This window comes from Melampsora larici-populina (genome assembly GCF_000204055.1).
Source record: "Melampsora larici-populina 98AG31 unplaced genomic scaffold MELLAscaffold_27, whole genome shotgun sequence".
NCBI classification, from domain to species: Eukaryota; Fungi; Basidiomycota; class Pucciniomycetes; order Pucciniales; family Melampsoraceae; genus Melampsora; species Melampsora laricis-populina.
Window position 1 is genome coordinate 2,078 of NW_006768791.1, and position 25,893 is coordinate 27,970.

The 25,893-nt window shown below is 40.1% G+C and overlaps 5 protein-coding genes across 5 annotated transcripts; 1 reads left to right on the forward strand and 4 right to left on the reverse strand.

Moving 5' to 3' along the window:
* Positions 1–1,446: 1,446 nt before the first annotated feature.
* MELLADRAFT_108039 (uncharacterized protein) lies at positions 1,447–4,343 on the reverse strand (the record flags this gene model as incomplete). The annotated part of the gene is made up of 6 exons (XM_007411937.1): positions 1,447–1,514; positions 1,595–1,781; positions 1,849–3,267; positions 3,351–3,536; positions 3,861–4,246; positions 4,331–4,343. 6 exons carry the CDS (start codon positions 4,341–4,343, stop codon positions 1,447–1,449), a joined length of 2,259 nt encoding a protein of 752 aa, XP_007411999.1.
* Positions 4,344–14,460: 10,117 nt separating this feature from the next.
* MELLADRAFT_108040 (uncharacterized protein) lies at positions 14,461–16,261 on the forward strand (the record flags this gene model as incomplete). Its single annotated transcript, XM_007411762.1, has 3 exons — positions 14,461–14,551; positions 14,620–14,921; positions 16,247–16,261. 3 exons carry the CDS (start codon positions 14,461–14,463, stop codon positions 16,259–16,261), a joined length of 408 nt encoding a protein of 135 aa, XP_007411824.1.
* A 1,930-nt stretch (positions 16,262–18,191) lies between these two features.
* MELLADRAFT_116955 (uncharacterized protein) lies at positions 18,192–20,329 on the reverse strand (the record flags this gene model as incomplete). The annotated part of the gene is made up of 6 exons (XM_007411936.1): positions 18,192–18,961; positions 19,048–19,348; positions 19,426–19,496; positions 19,608–19,691; positions 19,784–19,839; positions 20,226–20,329. 6 exons carry the CDS (start codon positions 20,282–20,284, stop codon positions 18,684–18,686), a joined length of 849 nt encoding a protein of 282 aa, XP_007411998.1.
* Positions 20,330–20,508: 179 nt separating this feature from the next.
* Positions 20,509–22,779, reverse strand: MELLADRAFT_48998 (ATP-dependent 26S proteasome regulatory subunit; the record flags this gene model as incomplete). Its single annotated transcript, XM_007411935.1, has 8 exons — positions 20,509–20,702; positions 20,807–21,008; positions 21,093–21,212; positions 21,288–21,494; positions 21,563–21,648; positions 21,739–22,273; positions 22,366–22,440; positions 22,541–22,779. 8 exons carry the CDS (start codon positions 22,673–22,675, stop codon positions 20,686–20,688), a joined length of 1,377 nt encoding a protein of 458 aa, XP_007411997.1.
* Positions 22,780–23,815: 1,036 nt separating this feature from the next.
* Positions 23,816–24,975, reverse strand: MELLADRAFT_72270 (uncharacterized protein; the record flags this gene model as incomplete). The annotated part of the gene is made up of 3 exons (XM_007411934.1): positions 23,816–24,244; positions 24,319–24,392; positions 24,461–24,975. The coding sequence occupies 3 exons, from the start codon at positions 24,757–24,759 to the stop codon at positions 24,003–24,005; spliced, it is 615 nt and encodes a 204-aa protein (XP_007411996.1).
* Between the last annotated feature and the right edge of the window lie 918 nt (positions 24,976–25,893).

Sequence of the window (25,893 nt, forward strand, 5' to 3'; positions counted from 1 at the left end):
TGTGAAATCTTGGCACACAGACTCCAAGGATTAAGTCCTCTTGAGTCATTTTTTGGCTTTCACAGTGTTCCTCACTGATAAACAACACTTTGCTTTACATGCAAAGTCCTTTGGCATGATTTTGTACATGTGTTCTACCACTGATCAACCCGTAAAAATCCTCCATTTGTGAATGCTTGAGGTTGCTTTTCAAGCTATCTGTCTGCCCTGTAAGGGGGTGGACCTCACTGTACAGCCCATATTCAAAACACAAAGCGCCTTAGATTTTCATCCCATTTTCCCAGCCAAATCACCCAGGATATCTTAGATATGAGCATACCAGGATGTGTACAATATCATGCTGTAGAAAGTTGCCTGCAAGGAAAATTGGTATTTATCAGTGAGGAAAACAGGAAAAAGAAAAAACAACCTAAGAGGACTTAATCCTTGGAGTCTCCATGCCAAAATTTTATGATTAGTCCCAAGCCCCTCTGCTAGGCGCACAGACATGGCCACACAGAGAGGGCTTGTTCAAGCTAAAGGAACATCAGGGGTCAGGGAGGGGAAAGATCCAATTGAATTCCTCCAATCCAAAGTCAAAAATGTTGTCCTCAAAATGTGTGAGTACCAAGTCAAAGGTAATCCTCTGGACAACCATTTGTGGGGTTGACTTCAATAGGTCAACTGATAGGCCAAATCAGCTTCAGCTCATTCCACCAAACCTGTAAAATGAGGCCAACTGTGGGCTTAACAACAGTTCTTACTTACTCATGATTTGACAGTCCTTTTTCAAAAAAAAAATAGACAGGCTTTCACATTGATTTGTGAAGATCAAGTTCCCTTGTGAAATAAGCATATCATGGTTAGACTAACTATGTAAAGAGAATCACAGATAAAACACTCTCTCACATTCAATTGATCCTCCATTCAACCTTGAATTTCAATGTGGTCCACTACTACTTTTTTCATGAAGTAAAAAAAGAAGAAAATGGTGATAACAAAGTTTAAAAGCACGAGAAAGAAAACATGGAACAATGAGTACAGAAAAGGTATGTTGTAGTCCTTTTGAGGAAACAAGAGAGGAAGATAAAAAAATCAGTCTCAATGCGCACTTTTCTTGTTCTTTTCTTTGGATCAAGACACAACCTTGTTGAAGAACCTCTTCCTGTCTGGGCCTGGTTAAAGAAAGAGGAAGCCTTTGGGTAATAAGGAAAGGAGAGATGATTTTGTTTGGCTTTTTCAATTTATCTAATCATTTTTCTTAAGAGTTTCTTTGGTCTAATGAGCAAACTTGCCAGGGGCCAGCAGCATGAAAGACTCATGTGGCAAGACAAAAAAAGTTGAATAATCAAAGCCTATCAATTCGGGTGTACACGTACGAACTTGGGGTTGAGATAATCGATATGCATTCAAACATCCCATCACTCTTTTCACTTCCCTCAATCGCTGCCCCAGGGGGTTCCTCCTTTAGGTGGTAGTGTTGTTGGATATCAGACCAGCTTCAGCTGCTCGAAGTTCGAAGATGAGCACTCTCCCTTCAAACACAACATGCGACCATATGAGGTAGTCTAAGTCAGTCTCAAAGATAAGAAATCAAGATGACGAGAAAACCCACAAAATTTAAGAGTAAATTCTTCAGCTTCCTCAGCTAGAACTGGTTCAAGTTCTGTGACTAAACCTTGCGCATCTTTGTGAGCTCTGATATGATCAATGATCGCAGAGACCAACTCATCTTCTTGCATTCCAAGATATTCGATAATCTTCTTATTCGCAAACGGTTCGAGTTTTTCTTTGATTATGGTCTAGAGATGCATAGGTCTCGAGCGTTAGCTGTTGTGGAAAAGGAAAGCTAAAAGGAAAGTTTCATACCTCGCTCAACCACTTCCAGTCCACTGTCAGCAACCACAATGCATCTTTGTCATTAGGAATAGATGAGACTATTTCACGCATCTTCTTTTTCTTCTTCTCTTCCACCATTCCTGCTGTTTCCCTGGGTTTGGACGTTATGGTCGGGTTGCCAAACTGAATGTTGATCTTGCTTGGGGTGGGGTTTTGTTTGGTTTCGTCGTCATCGTATGTCAGTGGGATCAGAGCTCTCTTTTTCCTAAAACCGTCGTCATCATCCTCATTACCACCCAAAACTCCACCATTGCTCTTGTTCTCCTTTTTCAACGAGATCGGTTGTAAGGTGGTCGAAGTTCCTCCGGAATTGTTTTTACCATTTGTCTGGTTAGAGTTGTGGCTGGCGCTGAATCCACCAAAAGACAGCTGTATCGGTTTGCCGCCTTCGTCAAGTTGTAAAAGTCCAGCTTTACGATTCTCATCTTGGATCTTGGCGATCATTTCAGCTTGTCTATTTAAGAAGTCCTCCGACTCTTTCTTGATCGCTTCTAATTGCTCTTGCTCTAATTCTTCGTCGATCCTATCTGATTTTTCTTCACGCTGTCGGAAAGTCTTTCGAATCGATCTCCATTTCGATCGATTGGAGTAAAACAATTCTTTGCCTCTGCTGATCTCGATATCGTCATCCCAGTTCGATAGTCTTGCTTTTGTTTGATTTCGGATGCGCGTTTCTTCATCTCTAATCGATTTTTCTCGTTGTTGATCTCTCTGATTGGTCTGTGCTCGATTTCGTTCTCTCGTCTCCCATCGGCGTTCACGGTCTTTGAATTCAAGATGATTCATGCGTTTTTTTCGGTCTTCCCTCATTTTCTCTTCTTCCTCGTCATTTACAGGAAGAGACGCATCGTGGTTCGAAGATCCTGATCCAAGCTGCTGTTGGGCCGCAGCCATCTGACCAGCACGAACAAATCCCATTGGTCGGTTGAAGGTTTGAGGGTCATTTGCAGGCGAACCGCTGGGGCCCGAGCCAGAGCCACCGCGTGGACCCATCGGCGTGTTGTTAGAGGATCCGTAACCTGCCTTATTGTTGTTATTTGAGCCACCAAAACCGCGAGATCCAGCAGGTGAACCTGATCCACCATCCCTACTAGCGCGATCTCGCTGTTCTTTAGATTTCTCGGCGTCGCCTCGCTTGCTGATAGCCCGTTCACGGAAAAATTGTATTTCTCGCGTGATAAGACCTCGCGACTCTTCAGGCAGATCTTCAGGTGCAAGATCTTGTAAATGAGCGGCCATGTTCTTCTTGTTGGAGCCATTAGCCGTTGCAGCAGGGTTATTAGCAGACGTAGACTCGGATGCAGTCGCCGCTAGAATGTCCGGATCTTTCATTTGCGAAATTAATCCTTCAAGACGTTCAATAACTTGGGTATCCAGCTCAGTGTCTTGCTAGAAACAGTCATGTGGATCATTCAAAGTGATTAGCGACAGGTTTCGAAGCGGAATCGATTTGAGTTAATGACTGAGCTTACATCAGTCTTAATTTTGGTAGCTGCGTATGTATCGAGCCTTGCTTTGGTTTTGTCATCGGGCTTGATCATTAAAGCCTTCTCGCCGCCACGACCACCATTGATCGGAAGTTTGGCACCATCGATCACCTTCATACATCTCAGTACACTTTCCGGGTCGCCGTACTCAGCGAAACCGAATGGTTTGGGCTTCCCATTCGGGTCCCTGATGCGCCTTAATGAGACCAGATGACCTGCACATCCTAATAATCGTTCGAGCCAGGCGTCATCAACCCCATCGGCAATTGAACCCACAAAGAGACTGTAGATCTCAGTGGGAACAGGTCTGGTTGGTAAGGCGGTGGGAGTAGATTGAGAATTGATCGGGTTATTGACGTTCAACGGAGGAGAAATGATTGAATTGATGTTGTGTGGCTGGCCATGAGAACCCAGTCCAGCATGACGATTCTGTGGTATGAATGTCGGCGGTGTATGATGTTGAAATTGGGGATGAGGGTGATGTTGATTCAAGACAGGTTGGTGAAGGCCAGGTGGAGGAAGATGTTGAGGATGTAGATGTGGAAATCCTGGTGGAGGGGGTAGATGGTGAAACGAATTCCCCACAGGAAGTGGCCCTTGAGGTGAGTGTTGATGAGGTTGAGAAGCAGGTTGTGGTGAAGGAGAAGGTTGTTGAGAATGGGGAGCTCCATAGCCCATCGGTGCTGGAGACTGTTGGGACGGGGTTGATCCCGGTGGTGGTTGGGCAAATCCCATAGGGTTGGGCGGCTGAGGCGTAGTAGTGTGGTTCATACCAGGTTGGACGAAGGGTGGTGAACCCAAAGGAGGTTGGAATGCGCCCGGAGGAGGAGGGCCATAACCAAGAGGTGGCTGTTGACCGTGAGGTGGATAAGGAGGATACGCTGATGGTCAACGCAATGAGAAGCATGTTCAGCCGACTTTCTGATCGGGGGAAGGGATGGAACAGAGTGAGAGATATCACTTACCACCACCGTACATTATATGAGCGAAGAGAAGAATATATAAAGCTGGAGTGAAAGACTATCTGACAGATCGATTCAAGGAAGAAAGAAACCTCTCACAATCCAAACCACAAAAGGTCAAAGTCATTCAAGCCGAATTGTATGCACTAAGTTATTTTAGAAGGAACTGTGTATAAAGCCATGATACATAAGTCAGACTCAGGTCACCCTACAAAACAAATCGGGTTTTAAACTCTATGTCACATACATCGTTACCTTACATCAACCTTTCACAACTATTACAAGTGATCTGGTTCATGGAAGTTCAGCAGACTTATTTGCACCAAAAAATCATGATTGTAAGGCAGAATGAAAATAATATGTACTGTTTGGTGTGGTTGGATGTATGATCTATAGCTTTAAATAATTGGTCATGGATTGAGGACAAGTGATCCTATTTTTTACTTTCAAGGGGAGTTTAGTTCTACAAGTTTCTGGTGTTAACCAAGATGATTGGGACCAAAACATCATAACTCAGTCTCATCTTGAAGTTCCACTGCACAAAATCAAGAGTGCAACCACTCATGCTATTCAATATCAGAAAGATGTAGTGCAAGACTAGCCTGCAAGAAATAATCAGATGCACTAGGCCTCAGGTACTTAATGATACATTTGAAAGCAGTAGTATTAGACATCCATAATTAACTCATCTTGATGCTCCACCCTCAATTATGCAAAAAAAATGAAAGTCCAACAAATGATCTTGATAAAGAACAGGATCATATACCACCACTATATTCTTTGATATACAAGTAGACATACTGATGCTCAGATACATAACCAAGTTTTCAGAATATGTGAAGATGAATCAAACCAAACCACAAACCAAAGCTCATCTATGGTGTACACCATATTATAAAAAACCTAAGTGCAATCATCTTGGTAAATAGTAGAAACATGTAGCACCACAGTAAATCTTGGGATACAATACATAAACCCATGGGTACAGGTTTATAACCAAGAGGAGCCATAAACATCCCCCAAACAAAATCACACCTTATTGCCAAACTTCAGGCACACCTGCCCATCTTGTGAAAGATTGCAGCTACTCATTTTGATCTGCCATGTCTAGGACTACCCAAAACTTAACCAAATCCCTCTTGAGCTGTGCCCGCTCAAATGAAGGAGTTACATACAAAGTCAATGTTTTGGTGTGAGAGTAGCCTGAGATTTATTCCAAAAACCAGCCTCCTTATAAAACATTTTTTTATAATTTCAACATGAATCATCTGGTTTGCAATGTGGAGCCATACCAAGCTGTGAATGTGATTATACAGGAGAGTTACAAGATATTGATACTATTACCGCTGCATGAATTTTAATGAGACTCAACATGGGGCATGTCCTAGGTTCCATCAAGAGACCTGCCAATATGTAAATCCTTGTGCATTCAAGGTGACCTACCAAGATGAGTATTCAGGGGGAAAATAAATTGGTGCCATTTTGAACTTCTAAATTTGTTTTAAAAGTATGTGGTCACAATCAAAAAGCTTGTATACAATGTGAGATAGATTTATAAAACTTTCCAAGGAATTTTGTAACCCTTTTGTCCTCTTTTATCTGGATAACAATTTTGTAATATGCCATGCCTTGATAATCCAATCAATTATATGATGATCTATAAATATTTCTGGTGGAATCATTAGTGTACAACCTCTTTTCATCTTTTTTGAAAGCATCTCTATCATTTTTCTTGTTAGCTCAAGAGGTGTGTTGATCACATGTGGTTTTGTCATATGAGAATTTGAATTTCTTGATATCTCCTTTATTCTGGAGCTCAGGAAAACTCAATGGAGCTTTGATGTATTTTAATCTTCATTCTGACCAGCATTAAATTTACAGTGATGGATTAATAAAAAGAGATAATAAGGGGTGTCAAGTTTGAGTTTTTTTATGGCTTTTACCCTAACAAACATCTCCTGCTGCAGCATAGTTTTAGGCAAATTTGACAAAACCAGGAGAAGTTTTATGTATCCCGTTTTTGCAAAGTTTTTGCAAAATGCAAACAATGTATGTATGTTTACAACATTTGATGAGAGAGCTCACCTTGACTGATTTGCTCTTGTAAACAGTGGGCTTGATAGTGGATTCAAGGTTTCCAATCTCAAAGGTGGATTCATTGGTCCAAATGACTCGCTTCCAATCACCCACCGTCCATGCTGCATAGTTTTCTGCAAACTCAAGTCACACCGCTTTATGTTTAGCACTCAAATGGGGCTTCACTATTGCTACTCTTGAGTTGTAACCGAGGGATTTTAGAGCCAGTCAAATCGTAGCTGCACTCGCTTTTGTTGCAGATCACTGGACTATATCACACATGGGAGCTTTTCAAGACTGTTTGACATCACACTCAAGATGTTGGAGATTGCAATTGGTCAACAGAGATGGTTGGCCAGATGGTTTGTGGCCTTTTATTGAGCCTTCTGCCTTGAATTTTGCAAGGTCAGATTGGACTGTTGTGCCTGGACACCCTAGAGTTTGGCTGATATCTATGTTTCTCTTCTTTGCAAGGTGCATTCCAACCATTTGGTTTGTAAGATCATATGGTAAGGGCTTCATATCAACAATTTCAGAGGTGATTATCAACACATTTGACCAGAAGATTGGTAAACAACAAAAATTAAAATAAAAAAAATTAAAAACTAAAACCATAGCTTTTATGTAAATGTGTGTATAGTGCGTGGAGGCAAGACCTTGGCAATTTGGGATCAAGTAAATACAGGTAAATACTCAATAAGTTGCCCTTTTGTCCCCGCCAGCTCAAATTTCAGATTGTCCAATCTGGTTGGATTCTAATTTTTTCATCGAAATCATTTGCTGCTCTTTCAACTCGAGCTCGGTTTAATGTCCCAAGCCAACAAGATCTTGGGTTACAAGTTGTTCTTTTGCTCAACTTCATATGACAAAAACTCACGGAGATAAAATACATTTGCCAAAGAAGATTAATTCTTCAGAAAAAAAAACAAGAAATCATTATTTTTCTCCAAAAAGATATGCAGGGATTGCTCTGCATGAGAGCGGTCCAAAAGCTGAGAAAAATTTGATAAAGGTGATGTCTTGATATAGATATACTCTTTTGAAAAAAAAAACCCAAAAGATATGCATGAATTGCGCTCAATGAGAGCATTCCAGAACTCCAATCGGCTGGTTGATACAATAGGTTTTGAGGTGTAGCAATCATTTCGGGCCTTCTTTTGAATTTGACAACAATTTGCCTCCACACACTATACATAAGTACATATTCCAGAGTTATATATATGCATCAAACTTAAAAATGTATGACCTGGGATCTTACTGCCCCCCCAAAGTATGTAAATTAAATATACATTGACTTGTCTTGGCAAAGACCCAAAATATGCAACCTTGACCAATTCACTTGATTCACTGCTAAGAGTATAATTAAAAACTATGTAGAAGATATTTGCAAAGACCTGAAACATGCAGCATTTTAATATCCTTTGGATTGAGCAGAGTTTATCCCTGTTTATCCGGCTTGAACAATATTCAATAGCTGTAATCATGCATCAAAAACAACCACACATAATACCACATATGATTCACAGAACCCAATTAAGTAAAAAACATGAGTGTTTTATCACCAACATTGTTCAAGGCCTGTAATTTCAGGCACTCACCTCCAAATTCAGTATAAATTCCACCCCACTAGGCCCAGGAAAAATCCTCATTATGGCCAACAAATTTTGAATATTTGCCATAGAATTTTGAAAAGCTTCCAATCAACAATTTTTCTTATCAATATCATTCAATTGCTTCACTGAGGTTACATAGCTGTTTTTTCAAGATGTAAGTGCAGCTCATTCCCAAACTCTGATTTCATTAAGGTTTATGGCTTTAGAACCTTCAAGTACCACAGAATTGTCATCATATATCTCAGAAGAATTGGACATACTGACAATTGGTGGGGACTGTGGAATGTATCTTGCTTCTTGAACCTTCTCTATTGCAATATGTTCCAATAGAAGATCCCATTGTTCTTTTGTTCTCCACAATTTTCTCATCCCTGAATTCTTTCTTTTGTCACTTCTAAACTTATCACAAGTGCCACTATTTAAAATAATTCAACCAAGTATTCCTTGAAACAAACAGTAGACTGATCCTGCAGTTATCTGGTTTTTGGGCTTTGTGCAGCCAATCATTGATTTCAGATTTTTGCATATCAGCACTCCAGTAAGTTGATAAGAACTCTCCAATCAGATGGTTCCTAGATTTCTATCTCTTCTTAATCAGATGATCCATTAACATACTGATTCATCACAAGATTATTTCAGGGATGCTTGCCAACAGACATTCTGGGTTCATAGCCTTGATGTTTGTGTCTGTTGTTTCAATGGTAATTGGGTTTAATGGCGTAGAAGGTGTTTATAATTTTAAGTGTACTCTTTGTAAAGAAGAAAGGCACCTTACACATACAGATTCCAGGGAATTTGGAGAAAAACTGGCTTGTGATTGTATGTTGCCAGAGTCAGAGAAGTGTAAAAGACAAAGACCAGTATATTATTTGGTGTGCCAATGTGGCGACTTTCATCTTGATGGGGAATGTCCTGGGAAACATCAAGGGTCCTGCACAGAAGTTCATCCACTCCCAGTATCAAGGGAAAACCAAGATATTGTGAATCTCTCAGATCAATACCAGAACCGCTCCGCAACATATAGCGGTATCGGAGCGGTATTGGAGCGGTTTTTACACCGCTATATTGACCACTATACGTAGCGGTGGCTCCGCTCCGCCATCCCAAGGCGAGAAAACCATTAGCGGTCTGACCGCTCCGATATGGGAAGGGTCTGAGGGCACTTCAATATGCCTTTTAGCCCTTATAGCAGTGATATATAGCGGTATCGGAGCGGTAAAATACCTTCCGCTCTGATACCTTGTGATATTTTTTTAAAAAAAAATATCGGTCAAGTATCGGTGATCTCATAGCGGTTACTCCGCTCCGATACCAAAATGGGTTGAAATCCATAGCGTATCGGAGCGGTTCTGGTGTTGCTCAGATGGTATCCAAAGTATAGAGATATGATCAATGAAATAATGTAGGAAGTTAAATAAACTATGGTGACCTTATACATAAACCAGTGTTTCTCTTTTACTTTGCCAAGAATGTGAAAAGTACCATGCTTGATGATTAGATAGCTCAGATCATGATTTGTAAAGTTTCTCATTTGGCACTAATTGTTTACATCTCCTTTTTCATATTTGATTTGTTTGAAAAAAAACTCACAAAACTTTGTGCTAACACTTCAATGGTTGTTCAGACTGTGCAATAATGGCTCAAATCATGAATCTTCCAGATATTTTATCTCACATTGTGACATTCATATTTCTGGAGACCTCACTATATATGTAAGAATTATCAATGGTTTGATCTATGCCAATTTTGACTTTCATCAGAAATCAGGATGAAAGAATGGAAAAAGAACAATCACCAGATTTTATTCTAAGAAAAACAATTCACTTCACCTACAACTCAAACCCAAAATGAAGAAATGAAATATTCATTTACACATGTATTGATTATACCTTGAGGTGAAGAGATGTATTCTTCTGATCCCTTCTGGCTTTTGTATAATTTTCTACAATGTCTCAATTTTCTAAACTCAGTGGTAAATTTGTAGTCTGGTGTAGTGTTAGATTATCTAGTTCTCTTCTAAGCAAATAGGTGAGTGTCAAATTATCCTTGAACCCTCCATTTATATTCTTAAATATGGATTCAACCACCAAAAAAACATCTGTACTATGTCCCAATGGTAGGTCTTCAGCAATTTGGGTGGTGATCAACTGGGACCTCTCCGCTTCCCACTTATAACTCACCTAAGAGAACGTGCACTTAAGCAATTGCTGGTGAGGTATTACATTCTGCAAAATTTAAAGTGTTTAATTGGTGGTGCATGCTTCATTTTTGCATTAAAAAATTCACAGAATGTGATTTCTGGTCAGAAAATTCTTAAGTGAACACACCCTAAGTTTAGCAATGGGTAGCATTGAATTATGTCAATCTAATTACTCATCTGGGTGTTTCTATTTATATCTTTTGTTTCCCTGCATTCTCCACCTGAATTTTCACAAAAGATTGCTCAAGTGGATCACCTTTTGTCGTTTAGCATGTAGAATTTTATTTGCCAGCACACATCATAAGCTCTCATTAATTTCTGTAACCTTATTGTTACTTGGTTGAAATGAAGATAGAATTTTAATTGTATAAAGTTACTGTGTTATAACATATGATTGATTTATTCTGATGGACAAAAACTGAGCAGATCTGTATGTACATGATAGACAACTATTTACTTAGCTTGCTGCACATATGTAGTGTGAATGTTATGGATCAGGTGTGCAGTATTGGATCCTTTTATGACAAATTGTACTATTAATCATTTCCATCTTCCAACTTGAGGAAGTTGAAGGATTTTCACAGTGCACTCATGTGACTGATCTGCTTTTGGCAGCCATAATTTGACTTCTGCATGTTGCCCAATTGTAAACAAAAAGCATTTGTACATATTGAAATAGTTTATTTTTCCTTTAAAATGTCCTGTTATTCACAGGGGCCCTTTCCTGAATTCTCCAAAAAAGATTGTTTTTCTTTCAGATTTCTTCAATTGACAATTTTGGTAGTGGTCAGGTGATCAGGCTGTTTTGCTCAAATTTTGCTGTACATTGCTGGAGAATGCTCGTTTCCATCTTGGATGAGCATTCTTTGAGCTCAGTCTATCATATGAGTGCTCAGAATCAGTTCATGAGTCACTGCATACTCAGAACAGCTCAGAAAGTGAAACTACATATTAAAGGACAACGAAAAGGCCAGACAAACACCTGAAGCACCTTTATTTAAAAAAATAAATCAAAGGATTTATTAAGGGCGCGTTCACTTAAGCAATTTCTGGTGAGAAATCACATTCTGCAAAATTTAAAGTGTCTATTTGGTGGTGTATGTTTCATTTTTGCATTAAAAACTTTACAGAATGTGATTTCCGGTCAAAAATTCCTTAAGTGAACGTGCCCTAAGTCTCCCTAAAGTCTCCTGCCAGGTCAAATTCCTCCAATTTACCAAATGCTGTGGTACAAATAGATCAACTGGGATGATGTGATACCAATCCCAAGAGAAGTAGGAGACATTTCTAGTAGAAAGTTGTTGGAAAGAATCATTGAACATCAGTAGCTGATACTGTCAACTTTGTTGGATTATGCTAATGTTTTGCCTCCAGAATTAGACTCAGAGTGAAATCAACATCCAATAAGTGAGCAAGGAACCACATGCAAATCAAAACCCAACACCAGGTATAGCTAAGCATTCCAGATACTGCAAGTAGGATGGCCACAAGTGGTTGTAAGGGAACCTGGTGAAGATAATTATGAGTATTGTTTTCCAGATGATAATTGTATTAGCAATCGATTTACCTTGAAATAATTCATCAATGCAGGGAACATAGTCATTCTGTCAAGTTGCAATGTAGTGGAAAATGTTTCTTCAGCAGTGTCACTTGAAGTAGCAAGACAGGGGAGCTGGATACACTTTGGTTTTTTGGTTGGCACTGGCAGGAGGGCCCGCCTATCCTGCAGGTCTATTGAGATTTCAGGGTTTTAGATCCTTAGGGTACCATGAAATTGACATTCTTTATCACAAAGAAACCGATTGAGTATACTAGAAATTATTGGTAAATGTGGGATTAATCCTACTTCCTAAAACCTCTCTATTTCCAGATTTCCCCTTTACTATTTTTGTTCTAAGTTCATATTCCTCTTCTTCCCCCTTTGATCAAATCAAGAGAAGCACTTTTTTTCTCAAACCTGCAATCGCTATAACCTAATCATATCCTGATCCTCTTTTTTGTTTTCAAACAAAACCAGATCATCCTTTACAAAAAACCCATCACCAAGAAAGTTTCTTTAAATCAGTTAAACAAGATATGTCATTTCAAGAACATAATATCTTACAAAGTTGGTCATACCAGCTTCCAAAAATCGAATCCAACTTAAACAATTTCTCAGAATTTCTATCTCTTCATAATCATATGTTGTGTAACAAATTCACAAAAGATCTTTTCACAAATCTTGGTCACTAAATAAACTGGAATAGATCACTTGATCTTCAGGTTTCTCATCACAATATTCATTCACCATGTCTGTGTGGTGTTTTCCCATCAATGAGTGCACACAAGTTGCCTTTGTGCCTTAAAGGCAACCCGTGTGTGCTTGTCATTGAGAGACTGCCACAAGGACACAGTGATTGCAAAAAAAATTGATGGATTGGAGATGATTATATTGATTGATTGGGTTATAGTGCAAAAGCTAGAATCTGAAAAAAGTACTGAAGATCAATGAAGAGAAACAAATCTCACTTCTTACTTCTTACACTTTCTCCACCTCACAAATTCCAATTAATTTTTTCCAATCAAAGCAGACTACAGTCTACACATACCATTAATTTCTTCTCCATACTTATCTCATCATCTCTTATGCCTAAACTCTTTTCTCTTCTAAACTTACTAAACCCAAAACAAATCATTACCTTTGTAAAATCATCCAAGTCTTCCTTATAAAAATCAATACCCTGAATGCATTTCCAACTACTTTTGTTTTATATCAATCCAAACTTTACAGAATTCAATATCTATAGGCCCAATTTCAAGTTACCCCAAAACAAATCACCTCTAATCAATAGGGCGGTTCAAGTAGACCGTTTACAGCCTGTCTTAGAGTTTTAAGAGTTGCTCGGTGCCTTAAAATTATAAGTATTATTTTAATTTTCGTGAACCAGCTCTAGAGCTGGTTCACGCACTCGCGATCTCTTCTTTAGCCTTTATAATTTTAGAGCTTTTCATTATAAAAAAAAAAGGAACACAGTGGCAGTTTTTTTCGTTTTTTTTTGGGTTTCTTTTTTTTCAGTGTGTGTACCTTAATAAACGCCTCTCTCGAAAGGGTTTGTTTGATCCTTCGGGTTTGCGAGGTGGGGTGTTATCCGGGTTTGCCTCGTACCACATTTCCGACCTCACGGATCAGGCTTGATCCTGGCCTTTCACCCTGTCACCGCCCCTCTCGATAGCACGCCAGCTCAGCATTCGCCGCCTAACGTTCGGTTTGGATTCGCCCTGTTTCTTGGATCACTGGGGTTAGGCTTTCAAAGACGGCATAGGTCCTTCAACGCTTGGGTTAGTTTCAGATCTCCTTTCGATACGTGGCCCATCATCTCATTTTTTCGATTCCTTTATCTCCATCTTCAAATCTTCTTCCATCATCATCATTTTCCACTCTTCCTTTTTCTCATCACCCTACCTTCCCGTGATCTTCGAATATCATGTCACCAACTCCCACCGCGCCTTCCAAGGTATGTGTTTTGATTGAACCATGTCTACTGAAATAAATGGTTGCTGACCTCGCGAATTCTCTGTTCTGCTAGAGAAATCGTCGCACTCGCGCTCAAATTGAGGAAGACCTGCTTGCATCCGGAATATCCTCCACCTCTCGAGCTACTCCTGCGGCGATCAAAAGGTCTCGAGTCGCCGCTCAAAAACGCGCTAGCAGTGTCTCCATGACTGCGCCCGCCAAACCGAACCGGGACAGCCCTCCTTTGGACATTGTCGATTATCAAACTATTGTCGCATACCTCAGTAAACCCAACATATGCAACTCTATCTTCGGCGGCGGGAGCCAGACCAGAGTGTCTGGCATGCCAATGAATCCCTCCACCATTTTGAACTCACTTGCGATCAAGTTGAACAACAACTACAACATAAGACACAACTCTACCGACATGCGTCTGAACGGAAGGGTATTACAGCAACGTTTGAAACGCTATAAGTCGAAATATCATAGCACCAAGGCTTTCAGTAAGAAAACGGGTAGTGGTTTGTCTGCCAAAAACGTGGCAGACGGGATTCGCACAATGGACCAGCTTTTGGAGAGCATGTGCCCATGCTTTAGCGAGATGGACGCTTTGTTTCGAGACAAGGGGAATGTCAACGCTTTTGGGATTCTCGACACCGGCATCGACCCAGTTGCGCTTTTCGCCAATGACGACGACGACGACGATGAAGTTGACATCATTGGAAACACCAACTCCAACGATGTGAACCACATGCCTGACGCCAATAGCGACGGAGGAAGTACAACCGATGGTCATGATAACTCGATGGTACTAGACAACACCGGTGGTAACAAACCCGTTTGTACGTATCTCGCTCATCTAAGAAGAAATGACGACTTTTCAAACTAATCCATGTGAATGCCTCCAAAGTTATGACTCCGCGCCCTAAAAATAGTCTACCACCTCCAATTGCAACCAATCGTTTCTCAAGCCCTGATGCTGAAGAGTTGGAAGCGTATCAAGACCTTTTCAAGTCCCAAATGGCTAAAGATCACCCAATCCCGACCCCGGAAGATGACCTGAATGCTCACTATCGAAATTTCATCGAGAACGACGTTGATTCACCACCACCCACCCCGAAATGCACTCAGTCGGCAAGCAAGTCATCAAACAGAGCTGCGAAGAACGATTCAACTCAAACGGCGGCTCCCCCAAAACCACCTGCGCGGAAGGTCAGCAAACGTAAATATTCGAAGAAAGACACGTTAACCGCGGAAGAGCGTGCGATGGATTCCTCATCAGGAGATGAGAACACCCCTGGTAACGCAGCACCCATGACCACTTCAACTCAACGTCGTGGTTCAGCACGTCCCACTCTGGCTCGACGCGCTCTCGATCCCCTCCCTTCGATTGATCCTTCAACTGTACGAGGGAAGGACTATAAACACCCTGTGGCCACCGCAATGCAAGTTGGCAATGCGGCGAAGATTGACATGTTACGGTCTGCCAACGAGTGGCGCCAAGAGTTTGAGGCCGCCAAACAACTGGCTGAGGCTGAAGCTCGACAGTCCGATCTCAGTTGGGCCAAAGAAAAGTTTTACTTGGAACGTGAGGAAGAACGTAATCGATTGGCTCTCTTACGCGAAGAGGAACGCAATCGCATGGCTATCATTACCCGCAACGAGCGCAAAGCCTTTTGCGAAAAGCTGGTTCTTGAGGGCAAGACCCCTCAAGAACTTGAGGCCTATCTTCGCCTGGTATACCCCGAGGTGGGGCCTATGTAAGCCATCTCTCCTCTTCTAGTGGCCAAAGTTTTGGATTGGGTGCTGATCTTTGCTCCTTGTTCTGGATGTGATAGCGCGAGCACCTCAGCCTGACTATGACATCTGTTTGTTTCAACTCGGGCCTGTGACCTCTGTCTGTCTCCAGACCGACCTGAAGTATTTGTACTCTCATTTCGATTGTACTCTTATTTCGATTTTTGAGAGATAACTTTTCTCTTTTTGTTATGTGATTGTATCTGGTTGTCGAATATCAAATTTTGAGCAATGTTATCTTCTTGTTATGTGATTTAGAATTAGAAATGATATGTTATCAATCAGTTTGTGAAATGAAATCCAGTTCAAAATGTTCTCAAAAATTGAAAAAGAAAAGTCACGTTAAACATAAAAGTGATGTTTAAAAAAAAGTCACGTTAAACAGAAAAGTCATGTTAAAAAGGAAAGTCATGTTGAACTGCTTAAAAGCTTCACGTTAAACATAAAAGTGATGTTTAAAAAAAAAGTCACGTTCAACAGAAAAGTCATGTTAAAAAGGAAAGTCACGTTGAACTGCTTAAAAGCTCACAAACCACACTTGATATCATTTTGAAATGAAGTCAAGTGTCAACTCCTGACTTTACTCTGCTATACAATGCGCTATTCAAGAATACACTTGAGCACAGAAAGTTCACATTCGATTGCAGAAACACAAGACCAGAAGAGATACAAGACCAGAACAAAATAACAACATCGAATCACACGACAACTTTAATAAAAACTTTCTTTGAATTGAACAGAGAGCTAGACTTTAATAAAAACTTTCTTTGAATTGAACAGAGAGCTAGACTTTAATAAAAACTTTCTTTGAATTGAACAGAGAGCTAGCCAAAATCGAAAGACATCAATCGGATGAAAAGGGCCAAGTTACAATCAAAGAGTACTGAAGAGTCTACATCGAGAAACTGAACAGAGGACGGATTAAGATTACACAATTGGAAGACCACCGTTTTCCCAGTTGTACGCCACCGCGTAGTCTCGCACAGCCTCACGTCGAGCTCTTCCTCTTTCAACCATAGCGATATTACACTCTAATTCACGAAATCTATCTTGACCAGCCTCGCCTCGTTCAGCAATTATCAGTTCTTGGTCCTCGTCCTCCCATGCGTTTCCGAGTTGGGCCAGCATATTATGAAGAATGATGCACACTCGAACCCATCGTAAGATATGATACATATCTTCTTTCTCATTTAATGCCAATCGTAATCCCTGAAGCGACGCCCATCTCGACTTCAGAATACCAATGCAATGTTCATTGCGCACACGAGCCTTCGCCACACACCAGTTGAACTCTCTGTTGCGCTGAACGTCACCTGCCTGGCCTTTGTATGAGGGAACCACAGAGTCAGAAGGTATGTATGCAGAATCGGCGATTATGTATTCGCCTGACCAGAAACAAGTCAGTAAACATGTCAGTACAGTCTTTGAATGCCACGGGTGAAAGGAAAACGTGACATACCTTTATCGAAATATTTGTTTTGAGCGTTAGCAACATCTGTTTTTGAATAAACCGTGCTGTCACAGCATGAACCGGGCCATCCACCATAAGCATAAGTAATTCGGCGATTGCAGTCACAGATGATCTGTATGTTGATTGAATAACGGTGCTTTCTGTCAAAAAAGACTTCACCATCACGTCCTGGTCGCTGAAAGAGGGGAATGGTAGTTCCGTCGACAAACCCCACACAGCCAGGGAAACCATCCCGCTCCAGCACCTTAGATATAGCTTTGCGTCTGTCTGAGTTTGGCCATGTGACGTAGTGAGACCCCGCTTGTAAGATAGCCGTTATTACGCGCCGAGTGCAGTTGACTACAGAACCGCGAGCCACTTTGTAGTTCCTCGCAAAACGACCAACTGAAGCTCCATTGCCGTTACTGCCGAGGCGCTCGAGTGTGATGGCAAGCTGTTGTTCCACTGGAGGTTGCGGATTGTTGGTGTTCGACACAAAAATTGGATGTAAGTGAATCATGCCTAAAAGAGCGCCGAAACCTTCTGGAGTTGTTCTCATAGCTTGACGAAAGTCGGTTCTTCGAGAATGCAACATATCCCGTAGATCGAAGAGATTAGCTGGTCGGACACGCATTCGAGGCTCCAGGTATCGGTTCGAGATGACCGTGGTGAGCATGTCTCCCCACATCTCTTCCTCGTCAAACAGGTCATCAAATAACGTTGCCATAAATTCATCTTCTGGGTAGGCAATTCGGCCATCGCTAGGGTCAAGTGGGTGGTGTCCATCTCCCGGATCGTTGGTGGCCGCATTCATATGAGCAAACATACATAACATGGTGAGATCTCGTATCGCAGCTGCTCGGTCAGATACCCGAGGCATGATGGAGGTGAAAAAGTGGATTGGTGTTGAAGATGTGAACTGGATGATAGTTTGGAAGCAGGGGTCGAGATTACCAGTTGGAGGGTAGATGAAGAGGCCAGGTGATTCAAAACATATGAAAAAAAAATCATTCATGTTGAAAAAAAAGACCGTTTGATCCAACGAAAGAGGAGCTAACTGACTTTTCCAGACGTTGGACCTGAAAAGAGAAGGTCATAAATCCTAAATTTACAGACGCTGTCACTCTGCGAACGCAAATTTTAAGGGTGTCACACCCCTAAAATTTAGGTTTGCCAATATCCGGCGAGCTGTTCACAAAATCTGTCTTGAACCGCCCTAATATATACTGTTAATGTATGTTATATTTCCTATAATATAATTTCATCAAATATAAAAAAACCAAGAAATCCTACATCATGTTTTCTTTCTCTAATAAACATAAACCTCCTAGATTCATACAAAAAAAACCCACACTTTTTCCCACATTCTATAAATTTGATACCAAACAAAACAACAACAACAAAACAACACCACTTCCAAAAACCCCCAAACTAACCATAATCACATCTCACAAATCACACATATGCAACCAAAAAAGATCTTACACCAAGAGTTGAAACTGAGTAAGGAGAGGGGAGGGAGAAAAAACCAAGAAAAAAAACTCAGATAGGAAACAATACAGAAAAAGACCCAAAAATCCTCAAGAAAAGAAAAACCAACCCAACCCAACCCAAAATGTATAAAAAACATATCAATGGTTACAAACAAATCAAAACATCACAAAAAAAAACCATTCGTATCTATCCCAACTCCCATCTGTTTTTTTCCTCATTTCCATTTCCATCTTTCATCTTCTATCATTTGTCTGAACTCCCAACCGATCATCCGATAAACTAACTCTTTCCAAAGACCCATCCAAATCATTCCCACTTTTCTTTTCCACCACATATTCCGGTGGTCCTCCATTCATCAAAGCCGGTGTATATTTAGGAGGAATAAATGGTGAATCTTGATGTGAGTAAGGTCCCATTGGATAAGATTCATGAGTTTGATGTGATGGATGTATTTCGAGTGGTGGGTTTAGTGAGGAGGTACGTGTGAATGATGGATCGAGTAATTGATGATCTAAACACCCCCAAAAAAAAGAAAAAAAAATTAGAAATCCTTGCAACAGAACTCGAGAAAAAGAAAAGAAACAGAAACAACTCAACAATAAGCCCCAGCCAAACCAGCAAACAAAAGAGCCAAACAAGTCGTCAAGACCAACCAACCCACATCCCACCAAATCCCACGTTGCCAATCATCTTCACACAACTTTTGAGCTTCATTAGAATCAATCGAAGCAATCGTACCTGACAAAGTTTGAGCTTTTGCCCCCGTGACTTGATTCATACATGAACTAATTAAATCTGATTTGACTAAGAAATGTGCAATGACTCGGATCAATTCGGCTACAAAGGTTACTAAGGCTGCTAGACCTGATAAAAGAAAATAGATTCTTGTTAAGATGATCTTTAGAATCACAAACAAACAAACAAAATTGATTAGATCGGGGGATCAGGGTGGGGTTTGGGATTGAGAGGTGTTACCTTTTGAGTGATGGCTGCAATCATTCCAAAGAATTCAACACCAGCAATCACAAAGAAAAGGATCCCTAAAACTAAAAACAAAGAAATTTCCAGAAAAAAAACAGTCAATTCAAATATGATTATAATTTTTAAAAAACAAGAGATATAAAGTGTTGAGAGAGAACAGAAAGTGGAAACTAAACTAAGACCAAAGACCATCATTCTAGGCGTATCAATTCCTTCAGACCGATCTTGAAAAAACCTAACCCCCAAAACCAATGACCATACTATCGAATCGAATCGAATCCAAAAAAAGAAAAAGAAAAGTCAGTGAGGATCGGGTTTGAATTGAATTTGAAAGAAAGAAAAAACACTAAACTTAATGAGATTGAAGAAGTAAAAAGCACAATCGGTCTTAATGGTTTACTATAAACACTATTACCAAGTTGGATCCAAGTATAATTGGTAGATTGGATCATGATAATGCCAACAACAACAACAACAATGATGATAAGTTAAAAGAGATAATCAGGATCAAAAAAGAGACAGGTTTAAGACATGAGTAAGTTTCAATAAGATGATGAAATGAAATTGATATTGATAAAGTTTCAATAAATCATGAATCGAAGTTCTCGAAAAAATCGAAAAAAAAAGTTGAATGATGAGACTTGTTTTAAAGATAGAAAATATTAAATTTTATGAATTTGAAACTTCAGATCGATTCTTGGTAAAGATTGGTTTGAGGATTGGTTTGATCAAATTTACTTGATAAGACTTGAGATTAAGTTTAAAGAGTAAGGTATAGAAATCAGTCAGCTTACCGTTGAACTGCTAGTGCATAAGGTGGTGGATTAGAATTAGGTGCTAATCTGGTTTCCATCTTGATATTGATATTGATATTGATAATGTTGTTGATGATGATGATGATGATGATGATGATGATATTGTGGATTTGGATTTAGAACAATCAAACTTATTTGATCATCAATCGATTTGTAAAATAACTCACTTTTTCATATCTCTTTAAATCAAAACTCACTTTTGGATCATCAAAATCTCAATTTCAATTTGCACATGATCTCCAATTCACTTCATCACTCTCTTGAAATTCTACATAAATCTTATCAAATTGTATTTTGATGTATGTACTTTAGGAGTATCAACATCATCTCACTCAGTGTTCAATACAAAATATAATTAATCTTTTATGATTCAAGTCATCAAAAACATCACATAAATCTCTTTCTTACAACCAAAACAATCCATCACCAACCAACCTTCTCAAGCAAAATAAAACTCTAGTTACACATACAAAAAAACCCCCCAAAAAAGAGACCCAACAAAACAACCAAAATGATCAGTTCACTTTCAACTTCAACTTTTGAAAAAACTCAAAACTCACGGTCATTCTTCTTCTTACTCTGAACCTCTAAGATCCCACTTAAGAAATGTTCATGATGAATCTCATTAGCTCCTTCTCTCAGAGCAATCATTCCTGCTTCCACGGCTACTGCTCTTAATTGAGCTGCATTAAATTCATCAGTCGATCTGGCTAATTCTTCAAAATTCACACCTTTAGCTACATTCATCTTTCTAGAATGAATCTGAATTAAACCAAAAAAAAACAAATCAGAACATCAGTTTTTTGTTTTCCTAAAATGATTTTTTGTTGAGATTTAGGTGGTTACTTCTATGATTCTTGCTCTTGCGTCTTCAGTAGGAAGTGGGAATTCGATTTTCCTATCAAGTCTTCCAGACCTAAGAAGAGCAGGGTCCAAAATATCAATTCGATTTGTAGCAGCAATAACCTACGAAAGAAAAAAAAACCATCAGTAATGATTCAAAAGAAATCCCATCAGAAGATAAGTCTGTTTGTGTTGTACCTTAATCCGATCATCACTTCCAAACCCATCAAGTTGATTCAAAAGTTCAAGCATAGTCCTTTGAACTTCTCGATCACCTGACTTTTCACTATCAAATCGTTTAGTTCCAATCGCATCTAATTCATCAATAAATATAATTGCCGGTGCTTTTTCTTTGGCTAATTCAAATGCATCTCTAACTAATTTCGCTCCATCACCAATAAACATCTAAAGATCATCACTTTAGAGTTAATCAAAAATCGAGTTTGAGAAGTAGATGAAAAAAAATAACTGACCTGAACAAGTGAAGGGCCTGCGAGTTTTAAATAACATGCTTTGGTTTGAGCAGCACATGCACGAGCTAAGAGAGTTTTACCCGTTCCTATGATCGAAATTCCCACTTGTCAGTCAATCTGTCACACTCCAAACTTTTGATCAAGTAGAGTAGACAAGAAGAGAGAGAGACACGAACCAGGTGGACCATACATCAAGACTCCTTTAGGAGGTTTGATACCCAGAGTCTTAAACTTATCAGCTTGTTGCATGGGCAAGACGACAGCTTCGACCAATTCTTCAATTTGTTTATCCAATCCACCAATATCAGTATACGTTTCAGTAGGTCTTTCATCCACTTCCATAGCCTTGACTCTCGAATCATATTCAGCCGGTAAAGTATCGAGCACTAGATAACTATCTTTATTGACACCAATCAGATCTCCCGGTTTCAGTTTCTCCGAATCCACTAAACCAATCAAGGGTAAGAAGATCGTTTGTCGAGTAGATGTTTTGATCACTGCACATTTGCCTTTCCGAACCGAATCTAAATCGATCTGGGCTCCTTCTTCTTCTGTTTCGTGATTGTCTGGATCCATCTCTAAGATCTCGACTACATTCGATACTAGGAATGGTAATTGTTTGTTGTTCTTGATCTTATCTGTATTATCTTTTATCTTGTCTCGCATCATGGCTGCTTCATGTTGTAATGTCATATTCTCAGATCGCATAATCTAAAACCAAAACCAAAAAATGTTGATGTTGAGTTTTTTTTGGGTTTGGTGATAGAAATAAAAAGAAAAATCATTCGTCTTGATATACTGACTTTGATTTCATTATCAAGTAATCTAGTACGAGTCATGATTTCTTCTGGTGAAGATTTCAAAATCTCAGGATCGAGCTATATATTCAAATCGATCAAAGCAAAAAAGTTCATTAAATCTTTGATTTTGGTTATAAGAAAACTTTACAGAGAGACAAAGAGAGATTGAGAAACTAACTTCAGCTTCAGTATCCATCTTAACATCTTCGACTTTTTCAGGTGAACTAGAACCAGAAGCTTCAGTACTTGAAGGATTACTTTGTTTTGATGAACTTGGATCGGTTGGAACTAAAGCTGGTGGTTGATCTGACATGGTTCAATGAATGCTTTGAAGGTTGATTGAGAATGATGTTTATCAATAAAAGGTTTTGATGAAGGTCTTGAAAAGTCTTGTTGAATGGTTTGAATTGTAGTTACACCCAATCGATGACGTTTTGGCACTTGACTCTTGAGACCTGGCAGTGAGTCGGGACGCGCGGCCAAGATATATGTCACAGAGTGTTCACATATGTCAGGTGACATCTCACTCTTCACAGTCATTTCATCTGAGCCATGAATGATTATGAATCCTGAATCAGCCTCTCACAACTAGTTCAACTAAAAAGGCAATGACCAATCAAGAGACCAAACCCAATGTGTGCAATGAATTCCAGTGTGATTTTGATCCAACCAAACTTGATATGGGGAGATATAATTTGATCTAAAGCACCCAAGATTTCCCACCTTTGAGGTGATCATAACATGAATTGATGTTGTTCATTGAGGGCCTTGAAGATTCTATATACAAGTCATGAAAGTAATCATATTCCCAATCTTTAATCACTACAAATGGAAACATTTGTGGATTTGGGGACAGGATTAGGTTTCCCCTGACATATGACCTCTTGACCACTGTGTAAGACTCACAGTGCCCACTGATGTGCCTTTGATGTCATGGTCACAGTGAGTGGCAGTCTGCGGACCAAGAAACGCATGGTCTATCGCATAGAGTTATAAATGGTCTGGCAGAGTATAAAGTACGCTTGAAGTGCATATGTATGCTTCCACCCCATCCATGATGGAATAATTGGAATTTCATAAACATCAACATTTGAAGAAGACTTGGATCATACCTGTTGGAAGTGCTCCAAATAAATAAATCCAAGTCATCTGTTCAAGGGGCTTTATACAACCAATGGCTCAAGGCAGCAAGACTTTCTGATGTGATGTTGATGTTGGTCAAATTCAATCAACTTTATAAGGGTGTAGCTTTGAGATTTTGCCTGGTTCTAAGTAAGCACTTATCAATCTTCAAATAATGCTCCTGAAGGTCATGGAAGGCAAGCATAAAATCCTATAGGTTTCTACAAGGAGTCAGGTTTTTCCTCAGAGCTGCAACACGGGGATAGTATGAGCATGATATCACACCTTATCCACCCTTTTGCAAAAGACTCGACAATTGGGCCTGTTAAATAAAGGTATGAAAAACGAAATAAAAAATGTTAAATGCATTCAAATCACCATCACTAAACAAAATCTCCATGAAACACTTTGACTTTCAAGATAACTTTAATGATTGAATCTCCAAAATTCCGTTGCAATGGATTATAGAAGTTCTTAATACAATGCGATATGGAAAAGCAAAACTACATGATTGATCTCTAAAGTAGCATGGCAATGATAGGTGCAGCAAGAACAAGAAGGACAGCTTGAGGTGAGAAACGTGAAGCAGAACTCGTAGGTTTCGATGAGTCGGTCGTGTTGATCTTGGAGGCAGTCATGTTCATGTTGGCCATGGATCCATTGGTGCTAGACATGTTGGTCGAGGCGGAGTGGTTGGCAGAGGTCATGTTTCCAGCGGTGGCTCCGGTGGAGGGAATGGGGGTGGTTTTGCCGGTACCGTCTAGAAGAGTAGCAGATTGCCCGTGTCAGAAAACAGATATAGAACAAAGATCTGATAAAATTGATGACACTTACTACCACCAGTGATGGTGAAAAAGGTCGAGAAAACAACACCTTGGGCGTTGTTCTTGGGTACGAAACGGATGGCACTGTTGCATAAGAAGTGAATAAGTCAGTTGCCATGTCAAATTTGCGTAGCAGGAATGCAAAGACTTACTATTTGGTGTTAGCAGCCAAAGTAACATCAGGCTTAAATGTCAAAGCCATTGCAACTCCCGGGTTAGAGACGCCTCCCAAGTCTTGAGCAATTTGTAGGTTTGATGGGTCACCGGAAACGAGGTCGATAGAAGTTTCACCCATTGAGGCGGCGGTAGGAGAGGCAGGGGTATCGATCCATTTGATTTGACAATCAGCTCCGACTTGACAAACGCTACCAGATACTGGGAAAGTAGGTGAGAGGGAAGCATTGGCCAGACGAGTGATGGCAAGGACAAAGATAGAGAGCGTGCAGATCATGATGTAAGATGTATTGACAAGTTGGACCTTGTGTCGGTTGAATGAAACGGGGTGGAGCCGGAATGTAAGAAAGATGATTGAGATGGTTGTAGATGAAGAATAACTTCAAATGGCTAACGAGTTTATATAAACTAAAAGACTGTGGTAGAAGTTGAAGAGGTAAGAAGTTGTTGAGAGATGTTGAAGAGGGACAGAGGTTTGAACTTGGATCTCGATAAAATCAAAAAAATGATTATGTACGTACCTAATTTGATTTCCTCAGAACGGTTAGGAATTAACGCGGAGTCAAATCTGCAAAAAAGATTAATTTGGAAAACTTTTTAATGAATTGAAGGCGCTTGGGCTTTTCTTAGAAATAACTGGGTGGCTTGTGTAATGGGTGGTGGGTCTATTCAGCGCCTCTGTTGACTGAATCAAAAGCGTTGAGGACCATTTCCGTCTAGCTTCTCATTCACATTCACCCGGCTTCACGATTTTATGGATGCAAAGCACTGTCTTAGGCCGTCCAAACCAGGATGATTGCAAGCTGCGAAAAGACTCAAGGGTGAAGGAGGGTGAGGGTCCCGTGGATGGAAGTTGAGTGTTATGGACCTATGCGGTGCGGATCAAGATACCAAGAAATAGAAATGCCTTACAGTTTTGCAGCAACCGGGCATCTTCTTCATGGAATCACGAGGGGCTGCGGTATGGCCTCATCAGGGTCCAGCCTTCTAAGCTCGAGATGGAGACGCTATATACGTTGGCATCGCAATAACGTGCGCGCGGAGGCACAAAAGACCTTTTGGTCTCACAAGCATTTGGCTGAGAATCAACGGTAAGCAATCTAACCAAACCCTCCTTAACTTAACATCACCCTCAAGCCTCGCAAGACTGAAGACGCTTGGTAGTCTTGCTATCACTCATCTCATACATGCGATCAAGAAGTCACAGCATTAATGATGGGCTATGGGTCACTCGAATCTCCCGCGTTGGTATGTGGGGCGATGATCAGATTTCGGTAGTTTGGGATAGAAGGTATGTAGGTGTATGTTGTGATCAACACAAGCTGGATTCTGATTATTTCACCTCTTGAGAAAGAAACAGAAAATCAATCACAGGTATGAGCAGCCGATAGATTCCAAGATCCTTTGAGAG